The sequence below is a fragment of the Leopardus geoffroyi genome, chromosome A1 (assembly GCF_018350155.1).
Source record: "Leopardus geoffroyi isolate Oge1 chromosome A1, O.geoffroyi_Oge1_pat1.0, whole genome shotgun sequence".
Taxonomy (NCBI): domain Eukaryota; kingdom Metazoa; phylum Chordata; class Mammalia; order Carnivora; family Felidae; genus Leopardus; species Leopardus geoffroyi.
In genome coordinates, this window is record NC_059326.1 from 146714056 (window position 1) to 146741074 (window position 27019).

The following is a 27019-nucleotide window of genomic DNA, read 5'->3' on the forward strand; positions in this document are numbered from 1 at the left end:
ATAGGAAACCATTAGTGGAAGCAACAACTAGTTTCCTGAGATAAAATCTGTTCCCTGTTTGGAGAATATGTAGTTTGGAGGTAAGAGCATATCAAGCAGAAGGTCTCAGGGACTGACTTGTAGTGCTGATTCCTCAATAAAGAAAGGAATATTTCACAATTGTGTATGCCTGTCCCAACTAATACTGCAAAGGGTTCCAATGGATTCCAAAGTGATTGAGCAATGACTTCCTCCAGCAGGAAGTCCACAGTCCTTAATCTTATGGTTGGTGGGAAGAGGGATGAGATTAAGACAATCTGAGGATTTATGTCAGAACTCAAATTTTGTTTTGTTTTTCATAGTAGATAAACTAAAAGTTATTCCTAAATTGTATTTCCTCCTTTAAAAAACTGAAGTTTGAAAAGAATCTCTCTAGATTTAAATGTTTACACATGTAGGTTTCCTCTAATTCTCTGTGCTTACAAACTGGAGGGGAATGTCTCTGATATTCTAAGATACCTATATCTGCATGCTTGTAAATTCTGTTTGAAAAGACCTAAAAAGCTAATTTAAGGCTGAATATGATTAATGTTAAAAGATATAGTCTTTGTTCTTTCTTTCCTCACATTATTATAAGTACTTTGTGGTTGATAATTGGTCACTAATTGAGCTTGAGAGCACAGAGATCCACCAAGGCCGTCTCCCAGTAGTCATATAACCAAGCTCTTCTTTCCTAGTGCAGTTTAAGCCTTTTTGCTGACTTCATTCATGGACAGACCTCCCTGGAAACTGTATTTAAAATGGGATATTACCCTGTGACTGAGGCCAACTTCTCAAGACACATGGTTCTTTTGAGGAGAAGAATGAGTGAATATAGTTAGGCGATTATTTCACCACCCACCTAGAGAAACCAGTTAGGACTCACAAACACTCATTGTTGGGGGTGAGTTGCTGTAGTCTGAAAAAACATGCTGATTGTTGCATAGGTCTCTACTTTACCAGAAAACACAAGGCTGGTACTCCCTCTGATTGGGAATCAGAACAAAGGGAAGTAGAGATAATTACTGAATTTTTGCTAGCTTCCTCTGACAGCCTAGGTTTAGTAAACTACACATATGCACACATATACATTTATGCATGTATATTGTATTTATATGTATTCTCCAGGTTTTTTGGTTTTATTGATTGATTGATTGATTGATTGATATTGACTGCTGGCTTCTTATCCCTGAATGTGTCAGGGTGGTTGTATTTCATTGGTCAGTGCAAAGTATCTTTGTTGAATGTGTTTGCCTGTTATGTTTCCTGAAACTCCTCTGGATGGATCTGTCATCTATAATAGGGCATAAATGCAGATCTATGTTTAAATTTACCTGATTTCTGCCACTCTCTATATATCCTACTTTCTTCTTCTAAGAATTTTAAGGGGTATTTATGTTTATAAAAATGAGATTACATAGCTTATTATAAACACATACATAATATGTAAGCTGTAATCTTTTGTTTTTAAATTACTGAGTTGCTATCACCTGTGGTGTGGTAGAATGATCACTTGACTTGGAATCATAAAGCTTGATATCAAAATCTATTAAATGGATATATAGTTATACACATCAAAAGGGTGACTATCTCTGGGAAACTTTGGCAAATGAAAAACTATACAAATAAGTGGTGTTAATATATTACATCCATGGGACTCATACTGATATATTCTATAATCTTAATAAAAACACCATTACCCAAATGACATATATCCTACTAAATCCATAAAGTGAGTTAGATAGGAGCATTTTGCTTTAAAAATTGTCTCGTTTCACTGAACAGGAGACAGAGTCCAGAAATATACTAAAATGGACATGGAAATTCAGTGGATAAGAAAGATTATTCAACAAATGGTTTGGAAACGACTGATTGGTCCATTCAGAGTAAGAGTCAACCTCTACCTCATTTCTTATCCTCAAATAAAGTTAAGATAGAGCACGTATGAAATGTAGAGAATGACATTTAAAAAATAACTAGAGGTGGGGTGCCTGGGTGGCTCAGTGGGTTAAGTGTCGGACTTGAGCTCAGGTCATGATCTCATAGTTTGTGGTTTCAACTGCCCACCCCACCCCCCTGCCCCGCCCCATGGGTCAGGTCAGGCTCTGTGCTGACAGCTCAGAGCCTGGAGTCTTTGACTCTCTCTCTCTCTCTCTGCCCCTCCCCCGCTGACCCTCTGTCTCTCTCTGTCTCTCAAAAAATAAATAAATGTTAAAAATAAATAAATAAAAAATAACGAGGAAATTATAGGATTTTTAAAATAATAAAATAGAAATAGAGAAACCTGTTTTAAGCAAAAGTAAAGATCCAGGGGCACCTAGGTGGTTCAGTCAGTTAAGCGTCCGACTCTCAGTTTCAGCTCAGGTCATGATCTCATGGTTTCATGAGTTCAAGCCCCACGTCGGGCTCTGTGCTGACAGTGCGTAGCCTGCTTGAGATTCTCTCTCTCTCTCTGCCCCTCCCCCTGCTCACACTGTGTTTGTGTCTCTCAAAATAATAAAGAAAGCTTAAAAAATATTTTTTTTTAAAAAGGAAAAGATCCAGAAGCCATACTAGAACAGACTGGTAAGTATGAGTAAATAACAAATTATTTACACAAAAACAAATAACACATTTGGAAAACATCAGCAACATAAGATAGACAAAGAGCTAATAACTCTTTGGATATAACAAGAACTTTTACAAATCAGTGAAAGACCACATTCTATCTAAAAACTGTCACATGTGGTATGTAGGCAGTTGGCAGAAGAAGAAATGTGTCTTTAGTCATATGAGAAATTGCTCATCCTCATCCATAATTAAAGAAATAGTAATTAAAAAATGATATGCTGCATTATTTTTTCAACCACAGCAGTAAAGATTTAAAAAGTCTGGTAAAAATTTGTTTTGGCCAGGTTGTAGGGAAATTGGATCTCTCACATACTACTGTGGCAATATGAATAGGTCCATCTTCTTTACAAAATAATTTGGTAATAGCTATCAGAAAAATTTAAAACTGCATATACTCTTTGACCCAGCAATTTTTATTCTAGATATTGTCATATAGATATTGGTACAAATATCACCCAAGATGAATGGACAAGGACAACCTTTGCAGCATTGTTTAATACAAAAATTTGGAAACACTGTAAAGGCTCCTCATAAGGCTCATCATCTATGTGCTTTGGTGAAAATAGAGCATGGGAAAGGGAACAGAGAGTGCAGTGTTTTAGAGTAATGAGGAAGGAGTTAGGCAGAGAAAAGAGCACCACTAAGGGGCAATGACATGAAAAAGCTTAGTTAAGTCCAGCTTCAGGAATCCAATTGGAGGTTAATGATAAATTCACATGGGGCCATTGCTCCTCTGAAGTAAGTTCAGAGTTAAACAAGATTTCTTGTTTAACCATGAGATTTTCTCTGCATTACAGTGATTCCTCCTGTGAGAAATCACCCAGGAGCAATATGATAGGTAGTACTCATTATATCCACCTTGTGGTTGAGATGTCCTGGACAATTGGTTGTCTAGGTTTACTAATTTGAAGACTAGAAGGCAAGAAGTCTGTGTCCCTAAGTCACCCTTTGCTCACCAGATCTTCCACAAGATTAAGGGAGAATATTAAACATCTTGGCTATCTTTCTTCAAGGCAGCCCATCCTGGGCATGGCTCTTACCCTGTCTGCAAGACATGTCTCATGGTAGGAGTCCTATTGACCTTGTCTCTTGTGTTCTCCCAGGCAATTAAACAGCCTCAGTCAGCTGTGCCTTGATTGTTCAGTGAATTTCTCCTCTTCTCATTGACTACAGTGGAGTGAAGGCTAAATATAGGCACTGGCTTTCATATCTCTCAGGTCTTTCTTTGCAGATAGACTTGTTATCACTAGCAGATTATGCTTACAAGACAGACACCGAAGAGCAAAAGAATAGAAGTGGGTGTTGGAGAGGTGCTAAAAAAAAAAAAAAAAAAAAGAAAGATTTTAAAAGTTTTTCTTATTTAGCAACATCAAATGCAGAAGGTAAACATTGTGCCTTAACAACTGTGAACATGGACATAGCCTTAAGAAAATTAGAGAAATGGAATGAATGCCCATAGAGTCCCAGGAAGAGGCCACAGAAATATAGTTCTAAGGCAATTAAGGTCAGTAAAAGCACTCTGAGATATTTACTAAAGAGATAAATGGCCATTCTTTAAATCAAGTGTTGCAAGCTCAGGTGCTTACAGGGAACAGGCATGGAGTAGAAATGCATGAGAAACCAAGTGGGGCCAGTGATAACCTTGAGTTCATGAAGCCAAGGTGAGAGGCTGCTCCTTGCCTAGTGCTGATTATTGGCCAGCAAGAATATGCACCTAGAATTGTTTGATCTGATTTTTCAAAAGAGATCTGAGACTTACTGTGAAAACTCCAATTTTTAAATGCTCGGAATTTATTGAAACCTATTTATACAAATATATTTCTAACATGACTGATTTCTCCCTTGTATTTTTAATGCACTGGCTTCCTTCCCTAGATTTGTCTTGGGGCAATTTTAAGGCAAGCAATGAGTACATTTGTTCTGTAGATGAAAGACCATTTTCCTCCCTCCCTTAAAAAAGGGCACTTTTATAAGGGTGAAGGATGGCACAAAACGTTAGACTTGGAGTATCGGTCTTAGAAAATTAGGATGCAAAAGACCCATCCCTGGGTCAAGGTCACGCCTTGTCTGATTTTGTTAGGAGATCTGACACTCCAAATATTGACAAACATCAGATATTATTGTGTCATGGTACACATTCAACTGGACTGGTTTAAATACTTTTCAGGTGTTAATTACCCTACATGCCCACATTCTTTTTTTTTTTTTTTCAACGTATATTTATTTTGGGGACAGAGAGAGACAGAGCATGAATGGGGGAGGGGCAGAGAGAGAGGGAGACACAGAATCGGAAACAGGCTCCAGGCTCTGAGCCATCAGCCCAGAGCCTGACGCGGGGCTCGAACTCACGGACCGCGAGATCGTGACCTGGCTGAAGTCGGACGCTTAACCGACTGCGCCACCCAGGCGCCCCTACATGCCCACATTCTTAAGAGATTGTTGGCACTTCTCTTCAAAGTGTGTTTCAGAACTGGTAAATAGAGGCATTGGTCATGCATTTGGCCCTAAACCTTTCTCAAGCATCTACTCTGAACCTGGCACTGTGGAATATTGTGGTAATTAGCAAGTTGAACATGATACTAGGTCTGTTCTACAGAGACAGCTGTTCTATAGAGGAGATAAAACATGTTAGTTTACAAGTAATAACTTAAAGCATATAGCAATAAGTTATATGGCAATTTATTGTAAGCATAAAGTTATACACTGCTTCTATAATGGTAACCTAGATTATAATTTTCATATCCAACAGGTTCAAATACTTTTCTTTTTACTATTAGTGATATGAACACAGAAAGAGAACATCTATAGAAAACCTGAATTAATAATTTTAATAAGAAATATTGAGTACTGAATACACTGTATCACTGACCTATATTTCATATGCATTATTTTATCAATCCTCACGTTCACTCCAACAGTTAAGTACTACTTTTCATAATTAAGAAGTTACTGAAAATAAGAGAGTTAGTCACTTATCCCAAATCACAGAGTATTAGTAGAGGATTCAGAACTTGAATTCAGGGTTGTTTGAAAATGGAGACCAGACTTTTAACATTATGATTATAAAATAAAAGTTTCCTGAGAAAATAAATAATTTCCTGAATAAATAATTTCCTACCATCATGAAAGAAAAAAATGTTCTCAATTTTTTCTTTCATGATGGTAGGAAATTATTTATTTTTATAAAAATGTTTCTTAAATTCAGTGAATACTTATGGAATTCATTTTCTTTAATAGATTTTTTTAAAGTTTATTTATTTTTGAGACAGAGAGAGACAGAGCATGAATGGGGGAGGGTCAGAGAGAGAGGGAGACACAGAATCGGAAGCAGGCTCCAGGCTCTGAGCTGTCAGCACAGAGCCGGATGCGGGGCTCGAACTCATGGACCGCGAGATCATGACCTGAGCTGAAGTCGGACACTTAACTGACTGAGCCACCCAGGCGCCCCATAATAGATTTTAATAATACAACCTAAAATTTCACTTTTGCAGCTTTAAACTATAGAATATGTGCAAGTGATATTTTTATTTTTTTCTGAAATACTGTAATAGCATTGAAACACAAGTGAATACTTTCTGCTTGCTATGGTAGCTTATAAGAACTATGGAAATGTAGAAACTAAATTTTGCAGTTAGTGTTTAATAGTGTCTACTACATATTCCATTAATTATATGATAAATAATAAACTTAATTATCAAGATGAATCATCTGTAGCAAGGATTATCAACTGTATGCTTTTCATTGTGAGTTGTCAAATAGCCTATATAGATGGGGAAAAAAAAAATATATATATATAATTATTAGGTTTAAAAGATGCTCTTTAGGATTTTGTTATAGAGAGGTTCCAATGCTTATTTCACAATATATAAAATAAAACAAAGGGAAACGAATAGCAAGGAAAAAGGAGTAGCTGTCATAATTAAGAAATTAAACTTGAACTCAAATTGGACTTGGATTTTACAGCATTTACGTCTTTTCAGTCTAGGTTTCCTAACTCATATTGAATTTATATATGTTCTAAGGAGGATATTAGGAAGTTATTTAGGACATTATTTCAAGTGTGTTATGATGCCTTCAGCTACAAGTAACAAAAATCTCCGATTTTATTGGGTTTATGTAATAAAGGAATTTATTTCGTTTAAAAAGAAGTTCAAAGAGACAGCTTACTCTGGCCTAATGTTTGAGGGCTTAAGACCTAGCTGTCCTGATTCTTTCTCAGCTTTGTCGCCAGAGGCTATCTTATACACTCATGGACACAAGAAGCCTACACCAGTTTGAGAAGAAGTAACCTATTGTGACAGTATTCCCTGAAGAAAAGCAACCACCTCTTTCTTTTTTTCCTGTTCTTAAGGTGAATATACCTTTCCCAGGAGCATCCCGTCTATCCTGCTGAGATCCCCTCACATCTCATTAGTTAAAAACTGTATCATGTACTCATTCCAAAACCAATCGTTGGCAAAATGAATGGGAGCAGTGTGACTGACTTAGGATAATCAGCATCATTCCCTTTGGCTGGGTTTGACCCAGGCTCCTCTAAAGTGTGTGGCTGTGTAAAAGAGGATAGATACTAGAATGGAATCAGAGTATTGTTGGAAAGGAGAAAGAAGAATGGCTACTGAGTACCCAACCAAGAGTGCCTGTTATAGAATAGTTCTAAATGCAGCTAAGGAGGGAAGAACCCTGGGGATCAAGTAATCTGCAGTTCTTTTGAGATTGGCTCTTTGCTTTCCAGATGGTCCCCAACACTGGTACTTATCCGCCTCATAATTACAGCTCCATAGAAATTCAAGCTGGAAGGGACCATTCTGAGACTCAGACTGTTAAATGTCTTCCCCAAAGCCTCACAATAAATTAATGGCAAAGCCAGGGCAGGGTTTCTTGACTCTCAGAACAGAGTGTTTTCTTTATTTTTTTTCACCCTCCAGACTTTAGAACTGTTGGAACTGCTTTAAAACTCATGGCAAGCCCTGGTCTTTTTGTAATTAACAGCTCCTTATAATACATTTGTTTTGTTTGTTCAGCCTCCTAGAAACTAAATTGAGTCTGTGCTTTAAAAAGCCTGCTGAAGTCCTTATTGCCTGTTTTGATAGCATGTGCATGAGCCACCACCATGTTCTTTCCCACCTCACATTTGATATGAATCCTTTTCTTTCAACTTCTCTCCCTATTGGTTCCCCATCTTCTTTTGCTCCATCTGTGACCAGCTTCCTGTTTCTAAATAGACATTGTGGTCACCTCTCCCTCTTTGTGCCCATTCCTAGCCACTAGTTACTTCGGCTGTGGTCTTTATTGTTCTTTCTCCAGCCCACCGGGTTGCGGTTGTCCCACACATCCATATTGTTATATGTTCCCAAACTGGGTTTGGGGATTATTTTGGTAACTACTGCATTGGGTGAGAGTCGAACTAATAATTAAAGTGTTGGGATGACTTTTCCTATTACGAATTCTCTCTTGTTTCTACAATCTAAGAGGAGCTGTACCTTGTACTCTTACTATATACAATGCACAAAATAGCATGTTGACTTATGGCCCACCGGAAACCTGAATGCTTATGATTTCCTTTGTGTTTTTCTTCATTTCTAGGACAAGATGTTGATCAATATAAAGAGCATCTTATGGATGTGCTCTACCTTAATAGCAACCCATGCACTACATAAAGGTGAGTGTGGTTTAAATTTTTTTGGTGTTTAGTGAAATAAAAATTTAAGTGCTAGAGCACAGAATGGCCATATGGAGTCAATAGAATAAAGCATTAGTTTTTGATCTATTTAGTGATTTATAGTGCTGAACACTTACAGCTGAAATAATATTATTTTTCATTTAATAAATGGTTTTAAATAAAATGAAATAATGAACAGGATGCTAAAGAAGCAAGTGGGTTTTCAATAAATTCCCAGATTACTTTCAGATTGCAAAAGTGCTCATATATACGTATTTTTTAAAATCTGTCATCTTCAATATACTCAAAGCCTTTCCTATAAAGAAAGACTATCAAACCCTCCGGAGGCTAGAGTGTGAGAAGAGTCAAAAAGATAAAGAGCAGGCTTACAGCCAGGATTTTACCCTCCACATGTATTACCTTTTCCTTTCCTTTCCTTTCCTTTCCTTTCCTTTCCTTTCCTTTCCTTTCCTTTCCTTTCCCTTCCTTTCCTTTCCTTCTTTCCCTTCCTTTTCTATTCTCTTCTTTTCTTCTTTCTCTATTTCATTAAACTTAATCTCCTAGTTATATGATATAGACCACAAACAAATAAACTAATAACCCAGGTATTTTCAGATTGATGAAAATAAAGCTTAGTGATATGATAAAGAAGTGCCCGAGTAGGGGGAAGGTGGGACGGCCTCTTTGAGAAAGTAACATTTAAACTGAGATATGAATGACCAAGATGGCTGTCGGAGTTTAGGCTCCACCAATCTGTTAACAGCCCAAGCGCTATTTCCTTCAGTGTAGTCAGGAAATACAGATGAAGGTCACAGACAGGGAAGGACAATAGCACCCAGTAACAAGGGAGAACACAAAAAGGAAATATAGAAAGAGAGTTGGTTTAGATGGGTAGTAACAGAAGGGAAATAACAAATTTGTTATTTGTAGGTTTAGATGGGTAGTAACAGAAGGGGAGAAAACAATGGGAGAGACTTGAGAGACACTTAAAACAGAGTTTAGACTTTCTGCTTAAAGCAAAGAAAGCATTCACATAAACAATGGGGAAAAAACGAAAAGCACTTATGATATAACTGTTTGACAGTATTTTATAACAGTAATAATAGCTAGCAATATTGAATAATTTCTACATGCCAGGTCTTCTGTATTTTACATAGTTAATTTATTGAATCTTAACTCTCCAATGAGGCAGATGTTTCTATTCTCCCCATTTGGCAGATGAAGAAACTGCACTACCACAAGGTTTGGAGGCCTACCTAATGTAGAAGTTTATATAGCAGTTTAATTACAGAACCTGGAGTTGAACCCAGGCAGGCGGGCTCCATAATCCATGCTATGAACCACTATATTACACTTTATTCCAAGAATCAAGTTCTTTGTAAATCTGTGATCATAATTAAGAGATATAATTAGTTGGGACTAATTTCAGAAGAATTTAATTTTTTCATATGAGGCACAAAAGTTGAAAACGTAAGATCCAAATAAAACAAATTTGCCAGTTTATAGTAGGATACACAGCAATAACTTGTTAGGAGTTAACACAAGTGTTTTCATCTTAAGCTTTTCTCTGTTTATTCCTAGGCACTCAAAAGGTCAATAACTAACATTAATGAACACCTTGTCCACTGGTTATTGGCTTTATTTTAATGCATGAAGTGTTCTGTGCTTTAACAATACCTATTTTATTGATTATCTAGTGCTTACCTAGTTATTTGAATATTCCTCTACTATTAATAAATGAGTTCTGCACAGTCATGAGCAAATGAATGAACAACAGAGTGAAATTTATCACCCTAGAGAGTAATAAATTCTCATATTCTCAATCTGACATTTATTTGGCCAAGGGGTGTGTGTGTGTGTGTGTGTGTATGGTCAAATTGTATAGATGGAATTTATGTCATTCTTCTCCACAGAATTTACCGACAGAGAATGAAAGGCAATTGATCATTCGTTATTTAGAGATTTCTCCCTTACGCTACTCATATAGACCACAAACCATGTGGTGGGAACAGTGAACTTTGTGTTAATTTTCGTTTTTTACTACTTGCATTGTTCACAGTTTCAGACAAGTTCTTACAGGTAGCATTAAAAAAAAAACATGTATAGTCTGTAAACATTATTCTCTGAACTACTTAGTTTCTTCCTTAAAATATTTAGATTTAGTGAGCTTAGTTCTTATGACCCAGTGCATTAAGACTCAAGATTTTATACACAAAAGACTTGACCACACAGCTTTTTGTTAATCCTGTTGTTAAGACTAGATTCTACATGAATATATATTTATATCTGAACAAAGCTTTTGATTTCCTTGTATCTGTAAACATCTAGAACAATAAATAACCCTTGGGTAATTTGCCTTTTGAGATCATTTTGTTCCAATATATTTTTACATAACAGCACAGTTACTGAGCAATACTTGGAGTTTTAGAAACCTTCCAATTGGATACATTGGATTCCATCTCATATGTGCCTCTACACATCTAAAATTGTGAAAAGAATGATAGTTTAGTAATAAACATTAAGGAATTGGATGTCACTTATCTTAAACTCATTTTTAAGGAGATGATAAAGAATCTCATAATTTATATCATAATTGAAGTTGATGGTAAAGCTGTTTTTTTTTTCCATTAAAAAACCAATACTTTGTGCTAATGTTAATCATCTAAATAATTCTTTAGGAAGGAAATGAGCTTTCCTAGAACATACCGTAAATGGAGATTTTTAGATCATAGAATACTTAGTCCTTTCCTTCTCAGAACTCCTATTCTTGGCAAAAAAAACAAACAAACAACCTTTGTGTTGTCATCATCTTCCTAATGGGGGCCAAATCAAGGGATTATAAATCAGGTAGGGAGTCCCCTGTGGACTTTATAGATTTATTTAAAAGATCAAGTTGCTAACTGCTGTCCGTGCAGATAACAATTAAAGAAATAGGATGAGATGGAAATAGAGTGGGTGTAGACTCTGCAAAGGAACTAACACTAATTTAGGGACAGAGAAAGAACCCAATAAGTACCAAAGTTGAAAGATTCCTTGATTAGTTGTGAGGAGACTTGTGTTCTGGCCTGGGTCTGTCAGCAGGCAGCTAGGATCTTAAATGTCACTTCCTCTCAGTGGAGCATCCTTAGTAAGGGATTGGACTAGTTTCACTCTGAGGGTAAGCTTTAAGTAAGACAATTTATTTTATAAGCCAAGAATTTAATAGAATGGAATTATTCCCTTGATACTGTATTTAAAGGTGATTATGATCTTAGTAACATTTAAAAGACTAACTTAGTGCAGTTAATAGTGTATTTTTATTTAATTTTGTTAAGTGCCTTAAATCCTGTTTTGGGGCAAGTTATATATAGATTAGTAAGATGATAAAGAAATGTATGACAGCTATGACCACTATAAATTAGAAATATATGACTGATTTCTATCATAAATACAGTAAATATAATACTGTATTGGTTATTTTAGATTTATTTGTATCATATGAGAGATTTTATAGTCCAGCCTTTAAGAAGTTAAATTTCAATCTTTAACAATAAAGAGCATTTTTTTCTTAAAGTGCATAGTATCTCCATATCTTCCTGAAATTTTCAAAATGACTTATCCCCAACTGAATCCACAGTGCTATGTTGACAGCTGTATCATTTCTGATACATGTCTGTATTGAGATATATGTTCCCAGTACCTTGACTACTAACACACTAAGTGTTACACACATCATTTTGTTAAGAATTATTATTTCACTCCAGCTAGAGGCTACTTTTAACTTGTTCATCATATTTTCATGAAGTAGGATTGCTTGTGTATGAACATAATTTCTATCTATCGTTATTGCCAGCACATTGTCTAGCCAATTAGTCAGGACTGGAAAATGGGAGGAAGTGGTGGGAAAGGGTTATGGATTCCTGTAAGAATAAAATGTCATTTATTTTGCATATGATACTGTTAAATTGCACTCAAGGTATTCTTTCTCCTTAAAATTTTAAGGGCTTAAACAGAAAGACATTCTGCAGATTAATACTTTAGGTGGGGGTTAGGTGAACAGACCAAATCCTACCCCCCCCCCACCCCCACACACAGGATATAATTAAGAGGTAATGTTTCACTGCAAAGTGATTGCAGCTGGATTTGTTATTATGATGAAAGCCTTTGGTTCAAACGCTGAACCAAATGAGGGTCCTTCAAGTGTTAGACTTCTTCCTGCTCCAGTCTATTGAAATATATATATATTTTTAATTTTTACTTCCTCTTTGAATTTTATTTTCATTTCCTCTAAGGTAATGTGGCAGTTATCTTAAATAATTTTCCTCTTCTGACAGGTAGACATAAATTCTTCTTTCAATTGCTCTTCCTAACATTGGTCCAATCTTTTACCCACATTACCAATTCTAGTCTCCTTTTGCTGTTAATTGCTTACCTTGCTATACATGCCTTATTCTATTACTTATTTTGTACATATTGAACTCTAAGTTACAAATACTTTAAAATGAATGCTATATTTTTAGTACATAAAGATGAGCATTTTTAAGCCATATCTTTGTTGTGAAACATTGTTAAAACTGTATACTAGTCTTTGTATATAAACTCATTCTAATTATCTCACCTATTGAAAAAGTAACCAAACCACTTGTAAGGGTTTCTTAGCCACTCACTTATTTAACAGACTTGTTTGAGTTTTTTAGGACTGTTAATTTTGTATTTTCTATTTCTCCTAGTCAAAGTGGAAAAAAGCCCACCTGTTAAGGGCTCCCTCTCTGGAAAAGTCAATCTCCCTTGTCATTTTTCAACCATGCCTACGTTACCACCCAGTTACAACACCTCTAGCGAATTTCTCAGAATCAAATGGTCTAAGATTGAATTGGACAAGAGTGGAAAAGATTTGAAGGAGACTACTGTTCTTGTAGCCCAAAATGGGAATATCAAGATTGGTCAGGGCTATAAGGGGAGAGTGTCCGTGCCTACACATTCCGAGGTCGTCGGGGATGCCTCACTCACCATGGTCAAATTGCGCGCAAGTGACGCGGGCCTCTACCGCTGCGATGTCATGTACGGGATTGAAGACACACAAGACACAGTATCATTGGCGGTGGATGGTAAGGCTTCCCAAATCTGTAAGACATGATACCTGGTTCAGAAGTGTTGTGAAGCAGTACTTGAAGTAAATGGTGTTCGGAGTTTGGACAAGTGGAAGAAACATCAGTCATTTCAACAGTTCATGCCTTTCACCAAAAATGAACTGTTATTTCTTTAAGGGTCAAGGAAGGTGACATTTTGCACAGCGCCTTCACTGATTCAGGAAAGTGCAGTATAATGGAATTAATGAATAGCTCAAGACATGATAAATAGTTCAAGAGCTAATTATTTCCTTACTTTGACCTACCTGTTTGTGATTACTTTTTAAGACCATAAAGGCTGATCTACATTTTATTTTAATTTTTACGACATGTGTGTATGCACACACACATGCGCACACACATGCTCATACACACACACACACACACACACACACAAACCTTTTTTCCTTTTTCTCACTGTCCTAGCATAATTATTAAAATCTTTGAGTTTCTTTTTAAGAAATATAAATTCTATCTTAACTTACATTGAAGAAATAGGGCATTTAATAAGTATCATGGTACATGTCACAGTGCCTTAGAAAGGCCAGGACCTAAGAAACATTTGCATTGGATCAAAATAAAACTCGGTGAATTTTTTGTTTTAAAGGTCAATACACTAACTGTTATACATTAAGGCTTGCAATGAGGCATTTTCATTTTAGCCCTCTTTCAGTGGTGGTTTGTATGTCATTTGAATTTAAGTTAGGAGACAAAGCAAAGAAAAATTGCTTTAATTGGGTACACACATAATACCGTAGCTCTTGGAAACAGAATATTTTGGCAAGTTATTAAGCAAAATTCTAATACCCAGACATGATAGAACAGATTTTTCTTCCATCCCTCCATTTTCCTATAAAATATTTACCTTTCAGAAATATATACAGAGGGTTTTATTAAAACTTTCTTCTGTAGCCAAAAGGAAATACTTTGAATTTCAGATGCAGAGAATTAATTTACTGTACATTCTTTTATGTTCAGATTCTGTTACTGTCTCCTGTCAATCTATTTTTACGTTGTGCAGGCATCCACTAAATATCCTGGGCTCTTCAGTCTTTTGACCTTTTTATTATTTATTTTAGTTAGCCTAGGATTGTTTTGCTGTACTGACATTTTTTTAAATCTGTGTGTGTGTTTGTGTATTATATTTATATCTTATATAAATAGATTATTAATAAATTATAAATATATAGTAGTGGTATATGCACAGTATGTATAAATTTATATATTTTTTTAAAATCTCTAAAGGAATTTAACAACTTCTTACTAATTTCACCATTAAAGAATTAGCGATGGATTTTCCCCTTGCCCCTGCAAAACAATGAAAATCCTCCACTTAATCTCCTTAGCCCCATGAGGTCTTCAAATTATCCCAACAACTGCAGATACTTATACCAACTGATATTCCCTGCCCTGCTCTTGGAGGCCCCTTTGTGCCCCCTTACAGTCTTCAGTGCACATGTAAGATTTTTAATTATCAAGAGGACTGTTGGAAGCTTTGATCGACATAAGACTAATTTAAAACCATTCAAATATTTGCTTAAGCCTTAGAGATCATTATAAACTATCTCATACTTACCAGATAGTATGGTACACACTTCCTGGCGATTTTAGAGTATTTCTATAAAGGTACAAATTTTTGGAAAGGCATTTGATGAATTTTTCATTGCACTGTCAGAAATGGGAAAATGAATGTTAGTTGTCATTGCATCTACTCGGTGCCTGTGCAGGTCTTTTTGTGTTGACACTTATCAGAGGTGCTCATCTATGACATGGCTAGTCTGTTCCCCTGTATTTACTTTATTGGCACATAACCTGTCTTGCAAGAAGGAGACATTTTAAGGATGGGCATATGGAGGACAGTCTTATAACTAGAAGTCAGACTGTGGGACATAGACTGTTGTCAACCCAAGGGAATTACTAGGAATAAAAAGACAGTGGAAGATATCTTGGAAACCAAAGTTCATTCCGCATAACAAAAAAAAAGTGGTCTTAGGCAATTTGACCCCTAATAAAATCTCATCCATAAGACCCAGTTGCCCCAACTTTTATTTTCTAGTGACTTCCCAGGCCCCTTAACTTGATTCACTTTGCAGTCTTACAGAAACGAGTCACCACATTTAGTGCAATTAAAGATGGAGATGCTCTTGTTGAAGTAAGAGGAGAAGACCAAAACCTCACTCCTACCCCCACCCTCATCCCCACCCAGTTAGTCTTCCCTCAGCCCTCTGACAATTCCTTGAGCCCTGGAGAACAGCTCTAGAACCACTAGACTATGCAACTCCTAACACACAGCAAAGTGGAGTTGGAGGCAAGTACCAAGATGCCTGGCTTCAACTCAGGGGAATTGGGTAACTTTACTTCAAGCCTTCTTTGGGATAAAAATCATACATTTTATTTGTCTTAGTGGAAACCCTCAGTTATGCTAGTCAGATGGTGAATATGATAAGCAGTGGGTGGGAGTTAGTAGCCTATACAACATTTTTAAAACTTTTGCCTAATTTGACTTTCATATCAGATAACATAAGCAATGTTAGGTACACTTTATTGTGGGGGGTGGAGATTAACTCAGTATATGATTAAGGAACAAATTAGTAATTGGAACAAGCCTTCTCGCTCATACATAGTCCATTGTCTTTTTCTTCTTAGTACATTGTTTCTGGAAGTAAATATCTCAATGTTTTATGTTTGGAGGAAGCGAGGTTAGTAAATGTTCCATGTGCTTCTATTCAGTTGGGCCTGGGTAAAATAGGGCAAGTTGACCTCATGGCCCCCTTAACTCTTTGTATCTCCTGCAGGACCTACTCTGTTTAGTTGTCCAGTGTTCCCATGATAATGTGAATACCACCTGTAATTGGAGAAGCTGTCCACCCCTTGGAATTTTAGTGGCCTAAATCTTTTTCTTAGATTGTTGACATGAGAATAGAAAATTCCTGGTTAAGAAACTTTCTAATGGAGCACAATGGGACACCTGGGTGAACGGCATTTCTGGGGCTCCTCGCATCACCATAACTTTATGTAATGCCACATAAAATGAAAATAAAGTATCACCATGGTGTTATTACCATGGGAGCAATTAGTTTGATGTATTACATCAGTGAGAAACTTTGCAAATTATGGTGGGATATTTGAACATGCCAGTAATTGCTTGTGGCTCTCTTTGCAGGGGTTGTGTTTCACTACAGAGCGGCGACAAGCAGGTATACTCTGAATTTTGAGACTGCACAGAAGGCTTGTGTGGATATTGGGGCAGTCATAGCAACCCCAGAGCAGCTCCATGCCGCCTATGAAGATGGATTTGAACAGTGTGATGCAGGTTGGCTGTCTGATCAGACCGTCAGGTGAGAGGTCTGGGGGCCACAAGCTGTAATTCATTAATTTGAGAGTAAGAATAAAGTACTTCTTACTAGTCTTTTATTTCCCCAGATATCCCATCCGGGCTCCCCGGGAAGGCTGTTACGGAGATATGATGGGGAAGGAAGGAGTCAGGACCTATGGATTCCGTTCGCCTCATGAAACTTACGACGTATACTGCTACGTGGACCATCTAGATGGTACGATGTTTGAATTTCTAAAACTTCGTTGGAACTAAGGAAATTGAAGAAGGACTGGGAGCACGTAGGAATAGAGCAAATTTTCATGCTTGTTTGGATTCCAAACAGCAGCATTTAGTTTAAATGACCGTATGATTGTGGTAAAATAAGCTTAAATTAAAGTGGAAAGAGAAGGAGGAGTGTCCAAATGGTTATGCAGGTTAGACATTTCTTTAGTTAATGGCAGGTTTTCTTTCAGGCATGCTGCTATTGGACTGTTTCCAATACACTTTTAGAGCCTTAAGAATAGAAAGCTGTAAGGGTGGTACCTATTCTTGTGAGAACTTCAGGTAAAATGCTGTGATGACAAACCACTATGAATCCAAGTGCTGATAAACACCCAGAGCTCAACTAAATAGTGTAAACTAGCCCAGGAGGGATTCTCATGTTTTACGTCTTCTTGTGGTAACTTTGCTACACTAATATTCAGAGCAATCATACATTCATTCAAGCAATCAACACATTAAAAAAACCACCTACTGTATGATAGGTTCTCTGTTAGTCATTAGGGATATGAAACCAGGTAAGATATAGACCTTACTTCAAAGATGTTTTGAGTCTGATTGATTTTGGCACTATCATTTCTCACTAGGCGTGAGTCAGAGGTTCTTAAAGGCCAGTGTGAGTTCAGTAGTGGCAAAATCACCAGAGGGTGATTTTAGTAAACAATGCAGTTTTACTATAAGACACATGGAATAGAAGTTTCTGTGAATTGAATATTGAATTGGCTTGTACTTTTAATTTTGGATGGGTGCATGTGAAAAGAAGAATCTCAGCTTTCTTATGTGTAGATTAAAGAGGTTAGACTAGATAGTTTCCCTGGTCCCTTCCAACATTAAAATTCTATGATTCTGTGTTTCTGTGAGTTGAATAAACAAGCTCAGAGACTGAAAACTAGAAACTAAGTAGCTTATATTTTCCTAATGCCCTGACTAAACTTGAATAAGAAGGCCAACTTACCAGAAGGCTGCTTAAGTGTGGTTTTCTAGCATCTTACCATTCTTATTATAACTACCATTTAAGAATGGTAAATGTATTTTCTAAATTAGAACTTTGGATTTGAACAATTTCCATTTTTGTATAGGGACAAAGGGAAAACATCTACAAAATCCAACCTATGAGATACATATATCTCATAGGTTGGATTTTATGGATATATATGCTATATATATACTGAATTTTTTATATTAAATATAATTTATTGTCAAATTGGTTTCCATACAACACCCAGTGCTCATCCCAACAGGTGCCCTCCTCAATGCCCATCACCCACTTTCCTCTCCCTCCCACCCCCATCAACCCTCCATTTATTCTGTTTTTAAGAGTCTCTCATGATTTGGCTCCCTCCATCTCTAACTTTTTTTTTTTTTTTCCATTCCACTCCCCCATGGTCTTCTGTTAAGTTTCTCAGGATCCACATATGAGTATATGTATCTGTCTTTTGATTACATACATACGGATACATACAGTATCTCTCTTTTGATTACAAAATATGGATATGTGTGTGTGTGTGTGTGTGTGTGTGTGTGTGTGTGTGTATGGAATTTGAATGTTTTTGTTTTAGTACACAAAGTTGAAAGAGAAAGACAAAAGAATCAGTATAAATACTAATTTAAGCACTGGCTGAAATTTCTGTCGGCAGAGTAATAAAGCTTTTATTTGTTTTATAGAAGAAATTTGACAGTTCTGGAGGATATTCAGCATCTTTACAGTGACATTGTTCTAGAAATTTTTTCTCCCTTGTTTGTTGTCCCTTGGAATAATTAGAAAATCTTTACACACTGATACTTTCCTTCTTGCCCTGAAATTGGACTGGTGTGCAGGGGGCAGTTAAAGAGGGCTTTTGTGAGTGAGGATGTATGAGGAAGATCACAAGATCACTCTTGTAAAGGTCTCTCTCCTTTTTTTTTTTTTTAATTTTTTTTTAATGTTTATTTATTTTTGAGAGAGAGACAGAATTTGAATGGGTTGGGGCAGAGAGAGAGGGAGGCACAGAAAATCTGAAGCAGGCTCCAGGCTCCGAGCTGTCAGCATAGAGCCCAACGCAGGGCTTGAACTCAAAAGCTGTGAGATCATGACCTGAGCTGAAGTCGGACCCTCAACCGACTGAGCCACCCAGGCGCCCCTCTCTCCTTCTTTTACTGAAGTATATGCCTTTCTTTGAAGTAAATACCATTGGCTAAACTTTGAATTGATAAAAATTCGCGTAGAAAGCTGACTTTAAAGTTACATCTGATATTTCAATTGCCACATTGATAAAAGATTATTTGAAGGTGAGCCAAAATTCCTCATAAGAGAAATTTATTATTATATTCATGGGTATCATAATTACTACCTATATTTTATTGTATTTTTGACAGCAAAGTATATGTGCAAGAGGGAGGAAAAATTAGAGATATTGATGTATTCAGAATGCATGTGATGGAACATACATCCAGTTATGAACTAAGGTGCAGGAACTTTAGATCAGAAGCCAAATTGTTCCAGATGGTCTAATGAAAAAGTCAATTAAGTATAAAATGAAGTGTAGTTTAAAAAGATAATTAATTTTGTGTTAATTTAGTCATTTAAAGCGAGAGATATTTAGTTGATGGATTATCAATCCTCTTTTTTTCTTCTTGTTTTGTAATTTACATTCATTCTGATGTATGTATGTCTTAAAAAATTCAAATAATTATACTCTATTCAATCCGGCTTAATTGGGGGAGAAGAAACTATTCTGGGTCTTACTCTAAGATGATTGTAGCACACTTATACATATGAACATAATATTCAATTCTATTTTTTTAAAAACCTAGTAAATATAAAATAGCAATTATATTAGCTATATCCATGAGCAAGGATTCCAGTATTAGTTGTGTTCTTGGAAATGGTCTAGACACTGTGTTGGCTTATTAGCCATGATTCGATAACAGAACACTGTTACTAAGAAATTAACGGAATTAAGATTCTAAAGTAGGAAATCTAGAAATTAAGATCTACAAAACAATCTATTAGGAAGTTTAATCTGTGTTTCCTGGTGAAATAGATTTGGAAACATTGAGAGGGTTCCTTATTAGGAAGTTTAATTTGTGTTTCCTGGAAATGTAGGTTTGGAAAACTTTGAGAGGCTTTAGAATAGAGTTGAGATGATTATACAGTTCAGAAAATCAAGTAAATGATTAGAGTTATCTAGAATGCTGAGAGAGCAGTCTTGGGAGGTAGTTAAGGTCCTCGTAATAAAAGAACAGGGGTACACCTGGGTGGCTCAGTCGGTTAAGTGTACGACTTACGCTCAGGTCATGCACTCACAGTTCATGGGTTTGAGCCCCTCGTCAGACTCTGTGCTGACAGTTCAGAACCTGGAGCCTGCTTTGGATACTGTGTCTCCCTCTCTTTCTGTTCCTCCCCCACTTGCACTCTGTCTCTCTCTCTTTTAAAAATAAATAAGGATTAAAAAAAAAAAAAAGGAACGGGAAGGACCTCCACTTCATCCCAGCTCTATCACTTACTAGTTGTAAGATCCTGAACAAGATTTCACCTCTGTTTCAGTTTCTTCTCTGAAATGGAGACCATGAGAATACTTACCTTTTAATCATGGTATGAAGATGAAGTGAGTTAGTATAAAAAGCTTTTATCACAGTGTGTGTCACAAAGTAAGTGCTCAAGAAAAAATAGCTTATGGATATACAAAATGTTCTTCATTTCCACTGAATTCATCAAAAGAAGAAATGACTTTAAAATGGCAACTTTAGAGGCACCCGAGTGGCTCAGGAGGTTGAGCATCTGATTCTTGATTGTGGCTCGATTCATGATCCCAGGGTAGTAGGATCAAGCCCCATGCTGGGCTCCACCCTGACCTTAGACCCTGCTTAACATTCTCTCTTTCTCTCTCTTTCTCCTCCCTGCCCCGCCACTCTCCCCTGCTCATGTGCTCTTTTTCTAACATAAAAAAATAAAAAGTTTGCAAGTCTGTGAATTAGGTTCACTATAAGGACATTTTTTTCTGACAATGAATACTGCTAAATACAGAAATAATCCTCACAGACTATAAAATTTCTTCTCTGGAAGTTTCTTAAAACTAGAATTTTCCTAAGATGTTCTGAGTGCAATGCTCTGTCAAAGTCAGAGCCATGGTACTTTGAGGTATATAGAAAATAACTGGAAATGGGTCACTTTATGAAGAAGGGTGACTTTCATGTCAAGTCATTTTGAATATGATAAGTTGCTTGAACATTAGTGAAGAATTAAAATTAGTACAGTGGCAAAAAGAATTCCTATGTTATTCCTCTTAAATTGTTTACAAGTATTCTCTGATTAGAACTTTAGCTTCTTAAGTCACAGTGTTCAGGAATTAATCTGGTATATGATTCCCCACAGAAGGTCATGGGTGCATAAACATGTCTACTTTGCTAGTGGGAGATTTAAATAATTCTGAAAGTGCTTTGTGAATTAATGCATTTCTGTGCTGAAGATTGGCAGTTTGATAGGAAATATTTGTATCATAGCAAAAAATAATTCCTAAATAAGTTAGATAAGATAATGTTGGAAACAATGGAGTACAATGTAAATATTTCACCTAAAAACCCCACTCAACCACTTAAGGAATCTTTGCTTGCTTTTTAATAAAATTAATAGATCGACTGTTTATTTGATTTCTTTATGGTAGCAGGTCCTTGTAAGAAAAGTTTCCTTTTATAAAGGTGTTTAATTTTCCTTGCAGATAAATCATAGGGTTGTAGGTGAGGTCAAACTGCTTTCATTTTCAAGGTTGACCCCACTTAATTTCCTTGCAATTGAGTCAATGCCTCCAGTCTCAACCATACATTCAACAAATTATTGACCTACGATCTTCTTGCTTGGGGACTTACATCCTGTCCTTCTATGGCCTATGTTTTCTTTGTAATCCTACCATTTGGCTATTATTTTACCTGAAATAACTATTACCCTACCATTCTGATTTCCTGGCTTCCACACAAGGTTCCCAGCACTTTGATGTGTCTTTCATATTTCACGTTCTCTTTCATTTTTATGGACTCTCTCCTTAATCTCATATCTGCTTCCTAAGTCCTAGTTGACCTTGATCACACTTCTATCTCTAAACCTTGAGTGTATGACTATAAGCACCTCCACCGCCACGATGTTTGCTTATGCCTCTCTCTCTCCTGTAAGACTGTGACTTCTGGGAGGAAAGGAACCATGTATATCCCCACTATGTCCTTGGCACATAGTAGGGACTCCATAGACAGAGTTGAATAAATGTATGAATTCTTGAATTAACCTCCAAACCAGAAGTGCTCACTCGACTCGCCGTGCTTTGCACTTCCCCCTTGAATAACTTCACGCCTCTCTAGCCTTTAGCATTATTCTAGTTGGTTCCCAAATTTTCATTGCTACAACTTCCTCATTAATTTAATTTCACATTTGTTCTATTGTAGATAAAATATCCCTTGTAGGATGAATGAGGCACAAAAGTACACCAAAATAACAAGTGAAAATGAAGATGTTAGTTTCTAGTTTTGCACGTTTAGGCCTGAATTTTCTTCTGAATTCCATACTCCTATTTCTAGTTTGTGAAATTATTCCTGTATCTAATTGGTTCTCACAAATAATCCCTATGCCTTTAGCAGATCTTCAAGGGGCCTGTTTGATGACCATCAAAGTACTCAAACACCATGGCCGTGTTCTTCCTATGTTAGTCTTCTACTCAGCATCGTGTAGTGAATTTTCTGTCATCTTCCTCCTCAAGTATAAACTCTGCATGATCTATGAAGCCCTCCAACCTGGCTGGAGAACAACCAATCCAAACTTATTTCCCTCTTTCCAACATGGTGTGTGCACAGGTCCTCTGAAGATCCTGTGCTTGCTGCTACCCATAGGTCTGCTTTGACCCTCTCAGAGAACATGAGCTTTCTGACACCCTGCTCTTCCACTCTTCCCTGTACCTGAAAACTTAACTGCTTTTTCTTCTTCGTTTTTTACATTTTTTTGAGAGAGAGAGCGCGCGCGTAAGCAGGGGAGGGGCAGAGAGAGAGGGAAACACAGAATCCAAAGCAGGCTCCGGGCTCTGAGCTGTCTGCACAGAGCCAAACTTGGTGCTAGAACCCATGAACCGTGAGATCATGACCTGAGCCAAAGTCAGATGCTTAACTGACTGAGCCGCCCAGACGCCCGGAAAATTTACTGCTTCCAAGAGCCCATCTTTGGCTCTTACAGCTCACACTGTGATTTTCTTACTCTGAATTCCCACTTTTCATCGTTCCACATGCTTGGCATTTAATTGTTCTCTAGTTGCTTTATAGGCACTGAATACAAAATGTGACCTGTTAGTTTTGTTTCTGCAAAATTTCTGTAACTCATGGTAGAGATAAGGCCATAAACATCTTCTATCCCTCTCTCAATTGCAGTGAAGAACCTATTCCAGTAATAGATACATAATAATTACTTAAGAAATAACTTGGTGGTGATTGCATTATTTCTTCCAATTTTGTCTCTTCTCAAATACAATTACCACCACCTTTCCATTTCTGTATTCGAAAAAAATGCTTCACTTTGTTCACCAATTTTTTTTTTTTCAACGTTTATTTATTTTTGGGACAGAGAGAGACAGAGCATGAACGGGGGAGGGGCAGAGAGAGAGGGAGACACAGAATGGGAAACAGGCTCCAGGCTCTGAGCCATCAGCCCAGAGCCTGATGCGGGGCTCGAACTCACGGACCGCGAGATCGTGACCTGGCTGAAGTCGGACGCTTAACCGACTGCGCCACCCAGGCGCCCCAAATTTTTTTAATGTTTATTTATTTTTGAGAGAGAGAGAGAGAGAGAGAGAGAGAGAGAAAAACAGAGCATGAGTCCGGGAGGGGCACAGAGAGAGGAAGACACAGAATCCAAAGCAGGCTTCAGGCTCCCAGCTGTCAGCACAGAGCCAGAGGTAGGGCTCAAACTCACGAACTGTGAGATCATGACCCGAGCCGAAGTTTGACACTTAACCAACTGAGCCACCCAGGCACCCCTTGTTCACCAAATTTACTAAGAATGTTTTTGTGGGTTTTTTTTAATCCTTTTGGACGACCACGATACTAACTGTTCCTCTCACACTTCTCCCTGGTCTCTTAGAAAGCATTCCTTCCTAGAAATACTTTCTCTTCTTCAACTTCTTACAGTAATTTCCCTTTCTTGCCACCCCAGCCAATCATCCTGTCATCCCGCTTCCTCATGTCAAAGTCCAGTATAGTTCTGGGGCACCTGGGTGGCTCAGTCAGTTAAGCGTCCAACTTCAGCTCAGGTCATGATCTCACAGTTTGTGAGTTTGAGTCCCACACAGGGCTCTCAGCTGTCAACACAGAGCCTGCTTAGGATCCTCTGTCCCTTTCTCTCTCTGCCCTTCCCCTGTTCATGCTATCTCTCTCTCTCTCTCTCTCTCTCTCTCTAAAAAATAAACATAAAAAAATCTTTTTAGTCCAATATAGTTCTGTCACCTCCATGACTTGTTTAATTCTTTTATGTCATCCTTGTGTTTGGCCTAGAACCAAAAAATAATCTTTTCCTTTTTGTTATCATATGATCTCCTTTAGATAAGCAAAGCTAAAAATTTAGGGAAAGACCCAAATGTCATTAAACAGGTCTTAGAGCAGATCTTAGTTCAGACTTTTTTGGAGGCTTTGATTGGACAAAAATCAGATATCATATCTTGAAATTGTGTGATTTCCTGCTGGCAGATTCTCAGATTGACTTTTAATTTCAGTGGAATTTACAGCATGTAATCTACAAAATATTTCACTGGCGGGAGTTATCTAAGAATCCATGATACTGGCCTTATTCAGTTAAAAAGTCCTATGTCAATGGGGTGCCTGGGTACCCCAGTAGGTTGAACATCTGACTCTTGACTTTGATTCAGGTCTCAGAGTTTGTGAGATTGAGCCCTGTGTCAGGCTCTGCATTGACAGGGCAGAGCCTGCTTGGGATTCTCTCCCTCTCTCTCTCTCTGCCCCTCCCCTGTTTGTGTGCCCTCTCTCCCTCTCTCTCTGTCTCTCAAAATAAATAAACTTTTTTTTTTTTTAATTTTAAGTCCCATGTCAGCTAGAAGAGCTTCCCGCACACTGTGGTTCAATGGATGGTTCAAATATTGGTTCTGGATTACAGAACCTCTTCACTTTGGTTTACTTTGGTTTGGTGCTAGAAGATGCTGAAAACTTTTCATTTATTCTCTGAAGAACTCACGGAACCATAGATCATAGCTGGGGCTGTGGCTTCTGACATAGGCTTTGGAAATGAACATGTCTTGCTAAGGGCCTGAAACTGAACTTCAAGTTCTTTCTGCTTAAGTGTTTGCATAGCATAGCTAAGAGCCAGTGAAAAAAGTGACAAAGCATGGCACACTGGCAGCACCTCTGGAAAATGATGTCCCCATTCACTGCAATGATTTCAATAGATTGACTGTGAAATAGCTCCACAGGTAGGGTAAGGAAGGAAACTATTGTATGGGTGTATTATTGTTTAGGTTAATCCTCATGAAATCGTTGTCAGACAGTTATTGTTGTTGTTGTTGTTTTTCTTTACCCTACTGTTTGCCATGAGGAAAGGTTAAATAATTGGATATGCCCTGTTTCCTATTCCACTATAGTAAACTCTTTTGGCCAACCACAGATTCCCCAGGGGAGCAACAGTGCTCTTACCAGTAAAGAAGGGATGATGTGCTCTCCAAGCTCCCGCAAATCTCTGATTTCTCATATAAGAATATCTTAATTCTTATTTGAGTGATGATTTGTTTACTGATTATGTTGTCATGATTAGAACTGCTTGGTTAAGTGGTAACTCTATTTTTAAATTTTTGAGGAACTGTTAGACTGGTTTTCAATATGGCCACACCATTTTAATTCTCACCAGCACTATATTAGGGTCCTGATTCTTTCACATTCTTGCCAACACTCATTTTTATCTGAAATTTTGATCATAGCCATCCTAATGGGTATTCAGTGATATCTCATTGTGGGTTTAATTTGTATTTACCTAATGGCTAATGATGTTAAGCAACTTTTCATGTACTTATTGGCCATTTATATATTTTCTTACAGAAATGTCTCTTCAGTCCAGCTGTAAAATGAATGTCATGGGGTGTAATGTATGGCATGACAACCATAGTAAATAATATTATATTTCATGTCTGAAAGTTGCTAAGACAGTCAATTGTAAACATTCTCTTCACAAGAAAAAATATCTGTAACTATGTATGGTGATGGATGTTACCTAGACTTATTGTGGTGATCATTTCACAATATGTGCAAATAGCGAATCATGATGTTGTACACCTGAAATGAATATAATGTATGTCAGCTAAATCTCAATCTTAAAAAATGTCTATTCAGAACCTTTGCCCATTTTTAATTGGGGTGTCTTTTTGTTGTTGGGTTATTTATACACTCTAGATTCAAATATCTTATCAGAAGGTTTGCACATATTTTTTCCCATTCCGTGAGTTGTCTTTTTACTTTCTCAGTAGGGCCCTGTGATGCACAAAATTTTTCAGTTTTAATAAAGTCCAAATTATCTATTTTTCTTCGGTTGTTGGTGCTGTAAATGTAATATCTAAGGAAGACACTGCCAAATCCTTAGTCATGTAGACTTGCTTCTGTGTTTTCTTCTAAGAGTTTTGTAAGTTTTAAGTTTTAAGCTTATTTTGATCAATTTTGAGTTAATTTTTATATGTAGTGCGAGATAAGTGTCCAAATTCATTCTTATATTTGTGGATACCCAGTTGTCCCAGCATCATTTGTTGAAAACACTATTCTTTCCATCATTTAATGACCTTGGTACCTTTTTGAAAATCAACTGATCATAGACATACAGATTTATTTCTGGACTTTCCATTCTATTCCACAGATTTATATGTCTGTACTTATGTCAGTACCCCATTGTCTTGGTTACAGTTGCTTTGTAGTAAATTTTGAAATTGGAAAGTGAGGGACCACTAACTATGTTCTTTTTTCAAAATTATTTTAGTTATTTTGGGTCCCTTGAGTTCCCATCTGAATTTTAGGATGAGGTTGTCAGTTTCT

The 27019-nt window shown here is 37.1% G+C and overlaps 1 protein-coding gene across 3 annotated transcripts in view; it reads left to right on the forward strand.

The window, feature by feature from the left end:
• VCAN (versican) overlaps nucleotides 1–27019 on the forward strand; it is a 111336-nt gene that overhangs the window by 4405 nt on the left and 79912 nt on the right. For all 3 annotated transcript variants that reach the window (XM_045497172.1, XM_045497164.1, XM_045497178.1), the window contains exons 2-5: nucleotides 8212–8287; nucleotides 12997–13374; nucleotides 16559–16733; nucleotides 16819–16946. In XM_045497172.1, the coding sequence (XP_045353128.1) occupies nucleotides 8218–8287; nucleotides 12997–13374; nucleotides 16559–16733; nucleotides 16819–16946 (751 nt within the window). In that variant the 5' untranslated portion in view covers nucleotides 8212–8217. The remainder of the gene's footprint in view (nucleotides 1–8211; nucleotides 8288–12996; nucleotides 13375–16558; nucleotides 16734–16818; nucleotides 16947–27019) is intronic.